The following is an 18,577-nucleotide window of genomic DNA, read 5'->3' on the forward strand; positions in this document are numbered from 1 at the left end:
GACCAAATAGAATAAAGTACCCAATAATTATCAAAATTTAAGAACTGTAAAGCAAAGGAACTGTGAGATATAATTTCTCATCTATCAGAGTGGAAGAAGTTAGACGTTAGTTAATACCAAGTGTTTGCAAGAGTTTTGGAAGAAATACAATGGAATGTAATTTTTTAAAGAACAATTCAATATATTTATTACAATTTTAAATAGACGTGTATTTGGCCCAACTAGTCCACTGACAGAAATTTACCCTATGGATATACTTGTAAAAGTATATCAATATATCTTTTAGAATATTCATTAGATTTTTAAAAATTTTTTGGTCTTTTTTTAGGGCCACACCCACAGAATATGGAGGTTCCCAGGCTAGGAGTCTAATCGGAGCTGTAGCCGCTAGCCTATACCACAGCCACAGCAACGCAGGATCAGAGCTGCGTCTGCGACCTACACCACAGCTCACAACAACCCTGGATCTGTAACCCACTCAGCGCGGCCGGGGATTGAACCTGCAACCTCATGGTTTCTAGTTGGATTCATTAACCACTGAGCCATGACGGAAACTCCAGAATATGCATTAGATTTTTATTTGTAATAGCAAAAAAAGAAAAATAGCAAAATGCTTAGTAATAGAGACTTTTTATATTAATATAACACATACAATGGTATCTAGGTATTCTTTAAAAAGACGAGCAAGTACAGATCTGAAAGAAAAAAAAGACCTTTAAGACCTCTCCATGGAAACATGCAAGGTACACCATATATATGCTGACACACATACAAAAATTGGGGGCAGGGTGGGGTCTAGCAGTGGGTAGGGGCAGAAGAACATTCCAGAGAACCTTGGCAGTATTTTCAGCAGATTAAAAACTAGGAAAGGAACAAGTAAGGAAGTTAATGATGGCATGAAGCAGGCGTATACTAAAATCGTTTATCTTATACCTGGTTGTGCTGGTTAAATTGACTTCTCTGTGCAAACATTTCTGCTTTTTTATTTGAAACAGTTACAAAAGCAACTTGAATTGGAGGAGGAGTCTGTTATTTGCCAATAACAAGGCCCTTGTTTTCATCACTTTCCTGGTACCCAGAGTAGGCAGACCAGGGGAGCCTGCGTCTCACAGAATAGAGCCAGAACAGCCTTGATGTGATTGTGTGTTCACCCCTTACAGAAGGAGTGAATCTGGCTTCTTGGAGAAACCGAATAAGCTCAGGGCAGTTTGGAGAAAAATCCTCGACTTTATTGGCCTTCATCTGGGAAGAACAGCAAAGGGAAGGGAAGATAGATGGAAGATTCTTAACTATCAGTGTTCTGGATGTGAAAAAGAGTCCTGAACATATTAATTAATGATCTACTCCATTTGATATCAGGTTTTATAGACAGATGAATTACACCAGAGTTATACTGCAGTAATATAAGCACATAATATTGTTGCAGGCATCTGCTTTTAGGTTCCAAGCCAAAGGCCAAATATCATTGAAAAACAAAGCATAAAATATTCCAGCAAAGTATGCCTCTAAAACATCAGTATGTCCATTTCAGTCACTAGGATATTATTATTTTCAATTCTAGTTCTTCAAAATATACTTTCCAAGTAATTAGATTTTCTCCTCTGTCAATCACATTTCATCTTTCAATACTTCCGTTATTTTCACGGCACTAACACAAAATCTTTGACTAGGTTATTGAAAGAACACTTTCTGAAATAAAGACAGTCTGATTATGACTGGGATATCTATATGAATTCCCTGAGACTAAAGGCTCTTCTTTTGATATTAACTTAGAAGTCTTCATCAATTAAGAAAATGGAATAGTACAAATTTCATTTCTTAGTTTCTTGATTGGATTTGATTTTTTAAATAATGCAACATTCAAAATGTCTGGCAAGCAAGATATTCATGTACAGTAAAAAAAACCCAAAACCCATTGATTTAAAGGGCATTACTTATTTTATGCTATTTTATGAATTCTGATAGGAAATTCTGGCTGAACAATCAGGCCAATTATCTGGAAAAAAGATTGATCTGAAGAACATTGTTCCTGCCATTCCTCAAGTTTCAAGGCAGTAATTTTGTTCCTCTGCTTTCTGTACAAAAAAATAAAGATGGAGGTATTTTGAGCCTGTTCTGATTTCTTTGTTTCAGCTCTTTGACTCTGTTTTCTTCTTAATTTATCCTTCCTTACACTCTTTTTTTTTTCTGAAGTAGTTCTTGGAACTTCTCAAACTGCTTCAACTTTGTTGTCAGTCTAATTCTTTAGATGAAAAGAAGTTGTGCACAGAAAAGAATACAAATTTGAAATGGAAAATTAACAAAATGATAGCCACGAAACCTATAAAAATAAGCACTCCTAGGCTGGTTTAAATGAAAAGACATGTGAGGCAGAAATATCTATAATCAAAAGGTAAGGGAGAATACACGTGGTCCAATTTCAACTGTAACATGGCCAAAGGAACAGAATTATTGGTAGTTAAAAAAAAAATTCAGGAGTCTCCTGGTGGCCTAGAAGTTAAGGACTCGGTATTGTCACTGTCATGGCTTGGCTTACTGCTATGGTTCAATGAAATCATTATAGGACTTCAAGTTGGAAGATGTGGGTTCAAATATCATTTCTATCCATTTTAACATGTGTGAAATGAAGCTAACAACTTCCTTCATATGACTGATATGAGAAATCAATTGAAAAATGTATGAGAAGGTATAGGATTTATTACAGGTCATTAGGTAAATGGTAAAATAATTCCCAATGGTTTGATAATTCACTTTGGTTTGATAATTTGCCCTGGTATGCTTGTCAGTTTTTAATAACGTTATTTATGATTCACCTTTTTCTTTGTTTTTTTGTTTTTGTCTTTTGGCCTTTTCTAGGGCCACTCCTGCGGCATATGGAGGTTCCCAGGCTAGGGGTCAAATCAGAGCTGTAGCCACTGGCCTACACCACAGCCACAGCAATGCCGGATCCTTAACCCACTGAGCAAGGCCAGGGATCGAACCCGCAACCTCATGGTTCCTAGCCGGATTTGTTAACCACTGAGCCATGACGGGAACTCCCCTTTTTCTTTATTTAAACCGCATTGTCCAGAACCTAAATTTATTTTCTTTTTATATTTTCTTTTTTTTTTTTTTTTTTGTCTTTTTGTTGTTGTTGTTGTTGCTATTTCTTGGGCCACTCCCACGGCATATGGAGGTTCCCAGGCTAGGGGTTGAATCGGAGCTGTAGCCACCGGCCTACGCCAGAGCCACAGCAACGCGGGATCCGAGCCGCGTCTGCAACCTACACCACAGCTCACGGCAACGCCGGATCGTTAACCCACTGAGCAAGGGCAGGGACCGAACCCGCAACCTCATGGTTCCTAGTCGGATTTGTTAACCACTGCGCCACGACGGGAACTCCTTTATATTTTCTTAATACAAGCATATGGCCCTCATTTTCAACTAAGTATAGGAATGATGTTTTATAGACTTTAATGGGAATGTTTTATTTTTTTAAATGATTTTTATTTTTTCCATTATAGTTGATTGACAGTGTTCTGTCAACTTCTACTATACAGCAAAGTGACCCAGTCATACATATATATTTTTTTCCTCACATTATCCTCCATCATCTTCTATCACGAGTGACTAGATATAGTTCCCTGTGCTCTACAGCAGGATCTCATTGCTTATTCATTCCAAATGCAATAGTTTGCATCTATTAACCCCAAACTCCTAGTCCATCCCACTCCTTGACTGTTCATACTCATCTAGTTAAGTTCCTCAAATGCAATTTTTAAATTTCTCATTAATATCAACAGGGAACAAACAAATATCTTGAAGAATCTTTCATTCACAAGAGTGAAGTCTGTAGAACTATTTTTAATTTTGAAGTGATCTAGTTAAATAGAATCTACATCAAATTGTCATCTAGATAACATTCTGCAAAGAAAATTTTCATTACCACATTTGTCTTATCATGAACTACCTGTACTTAATGTCACTTCCGATTTGCTCCTTTACCAAAAAAATGGAGAAATACCCTCTTTTTAAGATTTCTTTGTAAAAAAATGTTACAACACTACGAATACGCTTCATCTTTAGAGGCTCCTTCTGATTTAGAGGACAGATGAATCTCTGCATAACTCTGTCTGTAATTCTGAAGCAGAAAGTTTGGAATATGCAAGGGCTCTGTGTGAGGTCATGTGGAAACCTTGGTTTTTATTTTTTTCCTTTTTTTTTTTTTTTCCTTTTTACAGCCATACCTGTGGCATACAGAAGTAGCTGGGCTAGGGGTTGAATCTGAGGCAATGCTGGATACTTAACCCACTGAGCCAGGCCAGGGATTGAACCCACATCCTCACAGAGACAACACTGGGTCCTTAACCCTCTGAGCCACAAAGGGAACTCTGAAAACTTGATTTTGACCTTTTTGGTAATGAGAGATTCTTGTTACTCTCATATATTCACTCATTCACTTATCAAACTATTTGTTAGGGTCATGAATGTTCATGTGTCACCTCTGCACCACGTCAGAGGCACAGAATTTTTGTCCAGCAGTGGTTAAAAGCATCGGCTTTGAGCCAGACTAACTTGGGCTAAAGTATTGGCTCCACTACGTATATATATATATGCAGTTTATTCAAACTGTTAGTATTTTTCAACATAAATGATTTTATGTACCAAAGGTGGCCAACTTTACCAAATTACATACTATGTGATTGCTCTATAAAATTTACTAATTTTATTTCCTTGTATTCTGTTTGTACCTTTGGATATTTTAAGAACATAAGAGGTACAATTTCCCTCATGTCCCTTTACTGTAATTTTTCTTTCATTCATGTATCATTTGTCTTTTAATATTGAGCTTTCCAAAGATCCTGCCCCCAAGTTAATACCACAATTGAGTGTGCAGGATCCCAACACTTGTGTAGAAGGAAGAAAGCTGGGTGAAATCCAGAACCCTATTCCTGTTCCTGGCCTCCCATCAGTTGATTTGATGAAGTGGCTGCACCCAGTCTTTCCACTTTGGGGCATGTCTAGCTCTCTTTCACGACAAGAAACCTGCGTTTCCTTTCCCCAGTCACTGTCACAAGTTTGGGATGTGTCTTTTCTCTGATTGCCTCTTCTGCCCAGACATGTACACTAAAGTGACTCTGCATGGGAACCCCAAAGATCATATAAGGGAGTCTGTGTTTATAGAGAAACTGTGCTGATCTAAAGCACCAAATCTGATCTTGTCCAGCATGGCCCCAGTGCTTGCTAGGCCCTCCTTAGCTGTTAGCTCTTCCTCCCAGGATTGAGGTCAAAGCCTGAGGGGAGGAAGGGAAGAGATATTTGTTGGGTGGCAAGATCTCCAAAGACCTGAGACACCAGGATAGTGGGGAGTCCTCTCTCCAGCCAGTGGGATGAGAAACCAAAATGACCAGCAATGAACAACTCCATGTGGTTCCTCTAGGACAATCTTTAAAGCCTGACGTGAGCCTGCGGGCTCCTTTTGTTTTGGTCAGCAAGGTATTCTAAAAGAAACTGAATTTAAATTCCTTTAAGTAAGAACAGCACTCTCTGGCTCCAACAGTTTCTGCCCTTCCATGTTTGTCCACTATTTTGCTACCTTTTGTTTGAACTCCTAAACCAAGTCCAGTCTGGTTTTATTTTCTCTATTCATACTCCTATCGGGAAACTAAAATTCTATATGAGGAATCAGCACTTTCTACAGGAAAAGATTGCTCGGTTCTCCAGACTATGGTAGGCTAGGGGATCCAGGCTTGACTTCATCCATGTGGTCCATTTTTTTTTTTTTTGGTCTTTTTAGGGTCACACCTGTGGCATATGGAGGTTCCCAGGCTAGAGGTCAAATTGAAGCTGCAGCTGCTGGCCTACACCACAGCCACAGCAACGCCAGATCCGAGCCACGTCTGCGACCTACAACACAGCTCACGGCAACGCCAGATCCTTAACCCACTGAGCAAGGCCAGGAATCGAACCTGTGTCCTCATGGTGCTAGTCAGATTCATTAACCACTGAGCTATGACAGGAACTCCCAAAATTATTTTTTATCAATGGAATGGATTTTGTCTTTCAAATGCCTACCTACAGGAAGGCTGATTCTGGCAAATGGTAGTATGCAAATTCAAAAGGAGTGTATTTTTAATAATATAAAAATTCTTTAGACAAAACTTAACTCCTGTATCGTACTTTGGTCTAAGATCATTGTAATATTCCTATTTTTTCTAATCTGAAATAATATCATAGACTTTTAATAGGTTAGTAATTGTAAGCGTATTTATTACATTCATGATCACAAAACTTGACTTCTGGAATATTTCAGTATTGAAGAAAAGGATGGATTAATTTGATTAAAATTGATGTTTGGGATAATTCTGGCACTGTTCTGTGTGTTGGATAGCATCGTATGTCACACAAGTCCCTGATTCCATATTCTTTGGTTTAGGAACAGATTGTTTTTTTTTTTTTTTTTGGCTGTGCATGTGAAAGTTCCTGGGCCAGGAATTAAACCAGCACCACTGCATTAACAGAGCCACAGCAGTGTCAGCACTGGATCCTCAACCCACTGAACCACAAGGGAACTCCTGGGAAAAGATCTTTTTATTTTATTTCAGTGTCACCCATTTTACAGAAATGTTATCTATTTGTTCCTAAGAAAATAAATAATTTCACTTATTTTGGACAAAGATGAAAAGTAGGGATAAGTTAAGAAGTAAATAAAACTGAAAAGTTACAGTACATAAAATAAGGTATAAGACTGTAAAACCTTGGTATTTTCAGACTTCTAATATGCCATCCTCTGCCTCACTCCTTGCCCTGTACACATTCTATGAGGATCTCAGCTAGTTGTTTTACTGAGAAAATCTCTTGTCAATCTGCAAAGTCGTATTAATTTACCTGGTGGCATTAATATATCTTCTAACTCTTTTGATCATCTATTTGTACCAAGCCCTAAAATCCATCAACAAAACGATTTTTATCTCCGTGCACATTTAGTCAATTCAATGTAAACACACACTAGGGCAAATTTACTTTTAACAAATGTATGTTCAAAAATTAAAAAGCAAAACAAATTGCTTCTGGCAAGTTCAGACCCCCTGAAGGCAAGGACAGCATAAAAATGGCAGGGAACAGCACTAAGTCATTCAAGACTAAAACTCATGAACTAACTGGATTGTACTGAATCGAACCAAGTAACAAATTAGAAATATGGAAGGTACACTGGCCTCACCATTTTTATTCCTTCTAACTCCAGGCACCATAGAGAGAAATGACTAAATCTCTATTTTAATAGCTGCTGTCAAGCATTTTGCTCTGTAGGGCCTATTTCAGCAGTTCCTGGTGGTAATATATGGCATTTCCCTGATTAACAGCCATTTTATAACTTCTGTAATTGGCCACAAATCAGGGGAATGTCATAATGTAGCAAGAAAACATTCCCATCTCTGTCAGAGCCTTGGCTTGGATTTCTAGAGGAATTATTACTTGAGTAGTTTGTGGGTTTTCATTACTTTAAATAATGTACTACCTGAAGTACAAAAAAAGACATTTAAACTAATGAATATTTTTGTCACCTAACCTTTTCTACCTTGCCTGTCCTGAGATTTCTTTGTCCTTTGGAAAAAATTTTCTAAAACTGGAATTATTTTTTCATTTTTATAACACCAGTGTGTGTGTGGGGAGATAAAGACAAAGGTAGAGCTGGGAGTAGGGTGAGGTGATTCAGGCATTCACCTAAGGTGTGCAATTTGAAGCGACGCCAAAAAAAAAAAAAAAAAAAAAAAAAATCTCAGTAATCAAGACAAACACATTTTAATGCAGTATTTTTAAAAAAATCAAAATTAGGAGTTTCTGTTGTGGCTTAGCAGAAATGAACCCGACTAATATCCATGAGCTTGCAGGTTCTATCCCTGTCCCTGGTCAGTGGGTTAGGATCTGGTTTTACCCTGAGCTATGGTGTAGGTCACAGACAGGGCTCGGATTCCATGTTGCTATGGCTGTGGTGTAGGCTGGCGGCTACAGCTCTGATTTGATTTCTAGCCTGGGAACTTCCATATGCTGCAGGGGCAGCCCTAAAAGGCAAAAGAAAAAGAAAAGAAAAGAAAAGAAAAGTTGATATAAAAGATCAATGATGAGCAAAATATCAAAATTTTAAATAAAAACAAGGTCTACTTCTACACCTGCAAGCTCACCTCACTCACCTCCTGATCCCAGCTCTGTGCAAGGGTTTTGGAGAAGAAGGAGTGATAGAAAATAATGAGATTAACTCAACATGTCCAAAAGGAAAACAGGTTTCAACTCTATAATTACTCTGCAGGCTGTATAATAAGCGCAGTCTCCTGTACAGGAAGATATCTATATCTATATCTATACCTATATCTATGGCCATATTTCACCTGTGATATATAATCCAAAACTTCCTACTATCCGAGTGCCATCTATAATGGAGAGAGAATGTGTAATTCTACATCAGTCACTACTGGAGACCAAGGACTATTTGTTGAAAGCATGAAAAATAAAAATGATGATAAAACCTCTTCTCCTTCTAAGGTTCATAAAGACCAATACCATTCTTTTGTTTAAAAAATATGCTTAGGAGTTTCCCTCATGGTGCAGTGGAAACAAATCCGACTAGGAAGCATGAAGTTGCAGGTTCGATCCCTGGCCTCGCTCAGTGGGTTAAGGATCCAGTGTTACCGTGGGCTGTGGTGTAGGTCGAAGATGTGGCTCAGATCTGGCATGGCTGTGGCGTAGACTGGCGGCTGTAGCTCTGATTGGACCCCAAGCCTGGGAACCTCCATATGCCATGGGTGTGGCCCTAAAAAGACAAAAGACAAAAATAAAAATAAAAAAAATAAAAAACATGCTTATTTCCTAAGTTGAAGTAGTCACTCTGATATACATGAGAAATATAAAGTTAAGGAAAAGACCCCGTGGTTGTCCTCAAGAAGACGGCAGCTGAGTCTGTGGCTGCAGTGCTTTGACAAGCCTATGAGAAAGGGATCCCCAGAGAAGAGGCATGTAACTCAGAAGGGGTGCGGGGTTTCCTGGAGAAGATAACATTTGAGCTAAGCCTTGAAGGTCTGGTAGAAGGTAATTGGATGAAAAGAGAGATGGTGGGGAATTCCAAAGAGAAGAAATAACACTGTGAAACATGGAAGACTGGAATGTTTTCAGAGAACGTGAATATTTCAGAAAGGCTTTGGAGCTGGGGGCAAGCCAGAAAATGGTGAGGAATGAGAATGAAGGTAGAAACAGGAGGCAACTAAATGAGAAACAAGAGATAATTGAATGAAATAATAAACTCGATAGCTTAGGTAGAGTGCAGTCACACTGACTAACACATTTTTAACACAAAGCCCATAATATATCAGGGTAGATATTTGATCCTTGAATTAGGAATAAAATGCATAAAAAGGTAATTAAAAGGTGTGAAAACTTTTCAAGACCTGTACCTCACTAAATTGAAAATTTCTCAAGGACATTTATACAACATCTGCCTGATTCACTCCTTTGTTACTATAATTTCTAAAGCCAAAAAAAGGTAGGGTGTGGTGCTCTATAACACTTATCATACTTTAAAAATTACTATACTTTAGATACACGTGAAATGATGCTATAGAAATTAGGTTTAAAAATTATGCAGCTTTGGCTACTTAAAAGAGACACATGCACCCGCATGTTCATTGCAGCACTATTCACAATAGCCAGGACATGGAAACAATCCAAATGTCCATCGACAGAGGATTGGATTCGGAAGATGTGGTATATATACACGATGGAATACTACTCAGCCATAAAAAAGGATGACATCATGCCATTTGCAGCAACATGGATGGAACTAGAGAATCTCATACTGAGTGAAATGAGCCAGAAAGACAAAGACAAATACCATATGACATCACTTATAACTGGAATCTAATATCCAGCACAAATGAACATCTCCTCAGAAAAGAAAATCAATCATGGACTTGGAGAAGAGACTTGTGGTTGCCTGATGGGAGGGGGAGGGAGTGGGAGGGATCGGGAGCTTGGGCTTATCAGTCACAACGTAGAATAGATTTACAAGGAGATCCCGCTGAATAGCATTGAGAACTATGTCTAGATACTCATGTTGCAACAGAAGAAATGGTGGGGGAAAAACTGTAATTGTAATGTATACATGTAAGGATAACCTGACCCCCTTGCTGTACAGTGGGAAAATAAAATTAAAAAAAAAAAAATAAAAAAAAAAAATAAAAATAAAAATTATGCAGCTTTGGGAGTTTCCGTCGTGGCGCAGTGGTTAACGAATCCAACTAGGAACCATGAGGTTGCGGGTTCGGTCCCTGCCCTTGCTCAGTGGGTTGATGATCCAGCATTGCTGTGAGCTGTGGTGTAGATTGCAGACGTGGCCCGGATTCCGAGTTGCTGTGGCTCTGGTGTTGGCCAGTGGCTACAGCTCCGATTCGACCCCTAGCCTGGGAACCTCCATATGCCGCAGGAGTGGCCCAAAGAAATAGCAAAAAGACAAAAAAAAAAAAAAAAAAAATGCAGCTTTATGGAGTTCTCATCATGGCGCAGCAGAAATGAATCAGACTAGAAACCGTGAGGATGTGTGTTAGATCCCTAGCCTCACTCAGTGTGTTAAGGATCTGGCGTTGCTACCAGCTGCGGTGTAGGTTGCAGATATGGCTCAGATCTGGCATTGCTGTGGCTGTGGTGTAGGCCTGTAGCTGTAGCTCCAATTAGACCCCTAGCCTGGGAACCTCCGTATGCTGTGGATGTGGCCTTAAAACGACAAAAGACAAAAAAAACCACAAAAATTATGCAGCTTTACCCAGTGCAAAATGAGATGTGATGACAAAAACCCCTAAAACTGATGATAGTTTACTTGCACTAAATCCAGATAATAAAAATAATAACAATCATGCTCCAACGGTTATACTTTTCCAATGAGATAAAATGTCCTACCAATTACAACTGCAAATAACCCAAAAATAATAACAAAGAGAGGTCACACTAACCTTTTACATCATTTGCTAACTTCTTGGCTTCATTAAGGATCCCAAAGCTTTTCTGAAGTGAGCCTTTGGCACCTTCCTTTAATGAACCCTGAGGACCTGTTGACTGTGGACAGAAAAAGAAGTGTCACATATTTAAATCCAAATAATTATGGAATAGAGATATCTAGCAGGCAATTGGTATACAGAGTTTACCTTCAAAAAAGCATTCGGGGCTATGTATAGAGAATTATAAATTATCAGCACACATTCATGATTAATGTCAGGAGACTGTTTATTGGGAAATGAGAAGAAGGCCCGGATCAGAACCCTTAGGAATCCCAACATCTAGAGGCAAGTAGAGAAAGTGGAGCTCTCAAGGTGACTGAGATTAGAGAGGATAAAGAGAAAAATAGGAGAACATGATATTATGGAAATCAGGAGACAGGGAATTGTCTAAGAGTAAGACGACTGGCAATGTTGCAAGGTCATAACTGTCCAGTACTACCAAATGCAGTAGAATATTCAAGCAAATTAAGAACTAAACATATCACAGACTTTTTCCCTAAGCAAATCTCACTTGAGTTGTGGGGTAAGTGGGGGAGTGTTTCCTGCCCCCTAGGCATTGAAATGAGGAAGGACACTGCTCCTTTTTTGAATGCATCTCAAAGTACTAGGGCAAAACAAAATCGTCTAAATGACCACTTCTGAGTCATAATCATCTCTGAGAAAAGATTTATTTGTTGAGGATTGGATTAAAAGAGGGGACACAAAGATAATAGAATGGTATGGAAAAGCATCATTTAAACTGAATGATTAGTTATCTATTTTAATAGTGTTTGCTCCCCAGGAATCATTACATAATACATTAAAACCAAAAGATAAATCAAATAGGATCTTACCTGTAAATTTTAAATTGAAAAGTAATTCAGGGTATAAGAAGAGCTACTGAATGTTAAATACTTACTGTTGAAGTTATAAATCTGACTCAGGTTAGCCCAAACATAATATTCTTCAACTCCATTTCCAGTGCCTTAACATTTTTTTTTTTTTTTACCACTCATATTATTTGAACAGTAAACTAGGGAGATTACAGAACTTGCCACTGTTATGGTAAGATTTATTTTAAGGTGTTATTCCAACAGCTTTCGCTAAAATAATCTATTGCTCACAGAACAGATTGATTACACAACACTATGATATCTACAAAAAGACGTAGTGGCAACATCTACATAAGCAAAAAGAGACCTAGTGCATTTATATCTGGCATTTGCAAAGAGAGTTCTCTGATAACCCTGGCAACTTATTCTATGGAAAATGGACACTCTCTTAACCTGAGAACACAGAAATTCTCAGTCCTACAGTTTCTGTGAAGAATTAGATACAGTAACATCACATAAGTGTCATCTATTTTGAAAAAAAAAAAAGGTACTAAGAGTGTCAATACAAATGACACAAATCAAATACACCTTACTCAAAAAAAATAAGCCTCCATTACCCACTCAGGTTCTATATTTGTTCCAAATTTACATGCCATTCGTACTCCCTTGGTTACAGGCTTCTGCATCACAACAGATTAGAGAAAGGAAATTATAAAGAAAGAAGGATGAAGAGTCTCTAAATAGGCACATGAAAATAGCAGACGTGACAGCTGACAATCTGTCTGACAAGGAGGAAAGAAAAAACCAGTAAGGAGAGCGAAGAGTTTTTAAAGCTCAGAAATCCAAATTGATTTGGATAAGGATGAAGTAGGTTTCAGCAGATGTCAATATTATTGTAGTAAAATAACTAATGTGATAATGATGATCCTAAGCCATCAAGATAACACAGGCCGTTCATAATACTAAATGCAACCAGACGAATAAGAAAGCAAGCAAGCATACAAGGAAGCAAGCTTTCCCCATAGCCTTCAGGTGTGAATTTCTTTGTACAAAAACATAATCTGGTGAGCATCTAACAACCAACGTTTAAAGGTTAATCTTGGATATACCAAGTGAGGCTTGGGGGGAAAAGAGGAAGATAGAGTTGACTTGCTGTGCATAAGAAAATTAATGAAATGAAGTGAGAGAGAAAAGAAGGAGAAGGGCCAGATCACATGGAAGGAAGCTAGAGTCTGAGCTATGGAAATTGTGGAGGGTCTAGGAACAGGGACGAGAATATTCTCTTTTTTTTTTTCCTATTTTTTTTAAACTTTTCAACAGTTTGAGGTGTGAATAAACTTTACATATTTAAAATTTACAATTTGATAGGTTTTGACATTTATACATCCATGACATTTATACACCATGTCACACAATTAAGGTAGAGAATATACTCATCATTTCTTTCCAACCGCGCTCTTCCACTCCTCTTTGTCTTCCCCCATTGCCACACAAACACTGATCTGTTTTCCATCATTACTAGTTTGCATTTTATAGAATTTTATATAAAAATAAAATAATCCAGTATGTACTTTTTTTCTGTTGGTCTAGCTTCTCTCATTCAGAGTAATTATTTTGACATTTATCCACATTGTGTGTGTATCAACATGTGATCCCTTTTTTATTTATGTGCATAGGCCCCAATCTATTTGTTCATTTACCTCTTGATGGACATTTAGATTATTTCCAGCTTTGGCTATTTTAAATAGAGTTGCTATGAACATTTGCGTTCAATCTTTGCAGACACATAAGCTTCATTTCTCTTGGAGTGAACATTTATAAATGGAGTGGCTAGATTATGTGGTGGATGTGTTTATGTTTTAAGAAACTATCAGAGGTCCTGCTGTGGCTTAATGGTAACAAACCCAACTAGTATCCGTGAGGATGCGGGATCAATCCCTGGCCCTAGTCAGTGGGTTAAGGATCCGGGACTGCCGTGAGCTGCTTTATAGGTTACAGACGCAGCTCAGATCTGGCATTGCTATGGCTGTGGCATAAGCTGTCAGCTGCAGCTCAGATTTGAACCCTCCCTGGGAACCTCCATATTCCAAAAAGACAAAACAAAAACAAAAACAAAAAACAAACAAAAAAACCCCCTAAAAAACAACTATCAACACGTTTTCCAAATTATCAATACTGTTTTAAATTCCCATCAGCAGTGTATGAGAGTTATATTTGCCTACATGCTTGTCTATACTTGATACAGTCTGTCTTTTAAACATTCGAAGAGGTGTGTACATTATTTTGGCTTTAATTTGCATTTTTCTTGTGACTTATAGTGTTGAGCATCTTTTCATGAGCTTATTTACCGTCTTCTTTGTCTAAGTGTCTGTTCAAATCTTTGTTCCAATGTTTTACTGGGTTATTTCTTACTGGGTTTTGAAAGATATTGATGCACAATATGAATATAAATCCTTCATTACACATGTAATTTACAAAGGTATTATTTTAGTAAGTCTGTAGCTTGTTTTAATAAATGGTTGGATCTGATTTATTATAACGGTCAAGAAGTTTTGCATCTGTGTTCAGGAGGGACATTGGTCTATAATTTTCTCTTTTTTGTAATACCTTTGTCTGGTTTGTGTCCTTCTAATACTGGTCTCATGGAATGATGTGGGACATATTTTCTCTTCTTCCATTCTTGGAAGAATTTATTATTTCTTCCTTAAATGTTTGGTGGAATTCACCAGTGATGTCATTTGCAACTGAATTGTGTGTGTGCATATATGAAGGTTTTTAAATACAAATGTAATTCTTTAATGAATATAAGGCTATTCAAATTATTTATGAGTGAGTTTTGTAGTTTGTGATTTTCAAAGAATTTGCCTCTTTCATTCAAAATGCTGAATTTTTGGCATCAAGTTGCTCATAATTTTCTCTTATTATCCTTTACTGTCTATGGAAGTTGTGACGTCACCTCTTTTATTCCTGCTGTTGGATACGGGTGACCTTCCTGAATTTTTCTGACGAGTCTGATTGGATGTTTATCAGCATAATGATCTTCCATTGGACCTTTGCATCCAGCAACATGACTGAATCCTGGCTGAAGTCCATCTGCTAATAAACTTTCCTGCTACTAATTTCCTATCTTGTATTTATGAATATTGCCTGCCTTTTGCTTCCAGGAATACTGTCTTTCCTGTTTTTTCAGGAAGCCAATGATTTCTTCCTGGATTCTTAGTCAACCACTCCTTGCTCAGATACAAGAAGATGGGTGGTATATATGGGGGTGTAGGGGATATAGTAGCAAGAAGGTAAGAAAGGACAGGAGGCAGAGAATTTTGATGTGTGGATGGGAGAACAAGTATTTTGGTTGCAAAGGACAGTAGATTTTATGAAAGGTAGTGTGAAGAAGTAAGGCTGTTGGTTGGTTGGAGTCAGTTTCTGGCAAGTTTGAATGTCAGACTAAGGAAACTAGACATTAAGCAATATGGAGACACTGACAGTTTCATCAGAATCTTAGTCCAGGATGATGCAGAGCAGCTGTGAGAGGAAAAGGAGATATCAGTTGGCTATTGTAATAGTATAAGCCAGAGAAAAGAGAGCTGTAAGTTTAGGCAAGGGCATTGGAAATGAGAAGTCTGGGTTCAAGAGATGTGGAGGAATAAGACAGGTTTCAATGTTTCAAGAAGCACTCCAAAATACTAAAGTAAAAAGCTGACGGCATAAAATTGTCATCTATAAGCAGCATACCAACAATCCAGGTTTAAAAGACAAGTCTCATATGATAACAGAATGGAAAATACTAACATGTTATGGATGAACAGAACTGTTTCAATTCACTGGAATTTGGAGAGTTACTTTCCCAACATTGCTTAGTAAGTCACTGAAGCACATCAACAATATCAGGACAGGTGATGAAGCAGCATTTTCCAAGCTAATTATACTTCATACATATTTATAAGCATCACGTCTGAGTTTCTGAGCTGTGTCTACAGCATATGTGAAATATAAATGAGCTTCTTAGAACTGCAAGATACTTTGTTTCTTGTGTTTTAGAGATTGAATTTTTATAAATAATAAGTAATCTCTGTGTTTATATATACACATGTGCATGTATGTATATATAAATTATAGAAAAGTTTTTATTATATCACACAAAATAGGATCTTTATTACATGTATATTGCTGTATGTTTTATTCATTAATAATCATTTATAGAAAATGTGAGATAATTTAAAACATCATTAGAGAAGGAAAGCTACACGAAAACATAAAAATAATAGTCTATAAAGATTTAACAGAGGCTTGGCACCTAACTGGCTTTTAATACATGTTAGTTTTCTTCTTCCTACTATTTGTTAAATATTCATAGTGACTTGTTAAGGCACCATGGCATTAATTAATAGATGAATGAATTGATAGATTTGCCCAATAAAAGTTTTTAGCTATCTCGAGCACCAGAATAAGCTCTGATTATTCAAAGATAGAAAGACTCTGCCTTCTCTAACAGAACTTCAGTGGAGTGGAGAGACAAACCAAAAAACCCTTTAAAAAAAAACAACCCTTAAAAGAAAGTGATTACTTCCATAGTGGAGCATGGAAATATCTAGGTGTTCTATTGTCAGAGGAAATTCTCTTGGGGGAAGGAGATGTGAAGATGAGACCTGAAGTTAAATTTATCAGGATGATAAACCTGAACTGCATTGATTTATTTTTTAAATAAGTAAATTTAAAAGTTATTGTTTATATTACTTTATATATTACAGTTTTACTATTTTTCTAAATGTTCAACTAACATTTTATATTTCTTCTAAATTTTCTGAACTTCCTGAAAAAGTTGGTGCTAAAGAGAGAAGCAGAATATTTTTTTTCTAAAGAAAGTACAAGCTGAAAATTCATCAGCATGTTTTATGACCTATTCCATTACTTCCTCTTTATGAAAGACTTTATTTTAGAAGACAAGTCTTAAGTCCAACACCTTAACCACTCGACCATTCTGGCACTGGGAACTATGTCTAGTCACTTGTGATGGAGCATGAGAATGTGAGAAAAAAGAATGTACACATGTATGTATAACTGGATCACCATGCTGTAAAGCAGAAAATTGACAGAACACTGTAAAGCAGCTATAATGGAAAAAAAAATAAAAATCATTATACAAATAAAAAAATAAAAATAAAAATGTAATGCTTCCAGATATTAAAAAAAAAAAAAAAAAAAAGAAGACAAGTCCTGCACATTTCCAAAGTGGAGAGTGTGTCAGGATGGCATGTGACTTAGATGATTTTAAATTAAAAATCTTGTTAATAAAAAAAAAAACCCTTCAAACTGTGCAGGGATATATGTAAGGGCTGCAGTATGTTTATGTAAAATATATATCAGAAGAAATTTATATTTGGGTATGTTAGACGTTAAAAATCAGGGAGAAATTTCTTACTATAATAAAATAAACTCTAGAAGAAATGGTGGAATCTAGTCCTATGTTCATTTTACAAGATATAACTTTTGAGAATATTGAAAAATGTTCAAGCGATTTTAATTGATATGTTAAGCTATAAATAGTCATGTAAAACTGACCCACTTGTACCAAAACTATTTGTACAGGTGAGATAAAAATATTATAAAAGTGAATATTTGCGGTTTGTGAGACTACATATATTTTATATTTTTCCCTTTTGTTTGTTTGTATTTCCTGTATTTCTATAATGGACATGAGCTGCTTTTGTAATAATTAAAGAGATTATACACAACTTTAAAAAAGGAAATCACTATGTATTGATTTTAAAGATGTTTTAATCTAATCCATCTTTAAAAAATTTAGTATCTACAGGATACTAAAATGAAATTGTGAATAAAAAAATGATTGCGGAAACAACCCAAAGAAATGTCTTTGATCAGAAATGTGGTGAAAGGCTGTATTTCCTGGCACTGTATAATGTCCCCAGATGAAACAGGGGTTGCATGACTCTCTGGAGGACTGAAAGCAACCGAGCAGACAAAGGAGACCAAGGGATGAAATAGAAAATCTCCAGAATTACTCAAGAGGATTTAGAATTCATGACTGCGAATTTTCAGCTTGATGAGAACACCAAGAAAGACAATGGAGAGTGTATTTTAAAGTAAATAACTAATTGAGAACAGGTATCACCAACCACAACATGAGAGCCATTGCTCTGGCACCTCTGGGTGTCACTGGTTTGCTGCCACAAGGCAGGGACTGGACAAGCTGTTGAAGGGAGGATGTAAGGGTACCACAAGGGGTCTTGATTTTGGGTAAAGATGAGGGAGAAACATCTACGATTTAGGGACTATTCTCAGAGGGCTTATGGTTTCCTTTCCATTTAATGTTCAGAATCAAACTCAACATGGCAATTTCACTTCTTGATTATGCTTATTCTTATGTTTATTTTTATATTTATTTCTATAGGAGAAATTCCAAATACCAAGTCTGAGAGCATTGCTGTCTTGAATAAAATTAGTTTAAATTTATATTGCATTATAGCAACATACCATAGCATTTTTGTGTTGCTGACTGATGAAACAAATTCTTTGATTTAATTTTTAACATGTATGCCCTGTTTTTTTTTTCTTTTCTTTCTCTCTTTCTTTCAGGGCCACACCCATGGAAATATGGAAGTTCTCAGGCTAGGGGTCAAATTGGAGCTATAGCTGCTGACCTATGCCACAGCCACAGCAACGTGGAATCTGAGCTGTGTCTAAACCACAGCTCACAGCAACGTTGGATCCTTAACCCACTGAGTG

The 18,577-nt window shown here is 37.0% G+C and overlaps 1 protein-coding gene across 3 annotated transcripts in view; it reads right to left on the minus strand.

Moving 5' to 3' along the window:
• LAMA2 (laminin subunit alpha 2) overlaps positions 1-18,577 on the minus strand; it is a 592,018-nt gene that overhangs the window by 77,886 nt on the left and 495,555 nt on the right. For all 3 annotated transcript variants that reach the window (XR_014803693.1, XM_084956512.1, XM_084956505.1), the window contains exon 41: positions 10,977-11,079. Coding sequence is in view for 2 of the 3 variants with exons in the window: in XM_084956512.1 (XP_084812638.1) it covers positions 10,977-11,079 (103 nt within the window). In the remaining variant the exon portion in view is untranslated. The remainder of the gene's footprint in view (positions 1-10,976; positions 11,080-18,577) is intronic.

The sequence above is a fragment of the Sus scrofa genome, chromosome 1, assembly GCF_054392235.1.
Source record: "Sus scrofa isolate SSC_HxYL_T2T_F1_AM1 chromosome 1, Sscrofa_HxYL_maternal_Yorkshire_Landrace_v2.0, whole genome shotgun sequence".
NCBI lineage: Eukaryota > Metazoa > Chordata > Mammalia > Artiodactyla > Suidae > Sus > Sus scrofa.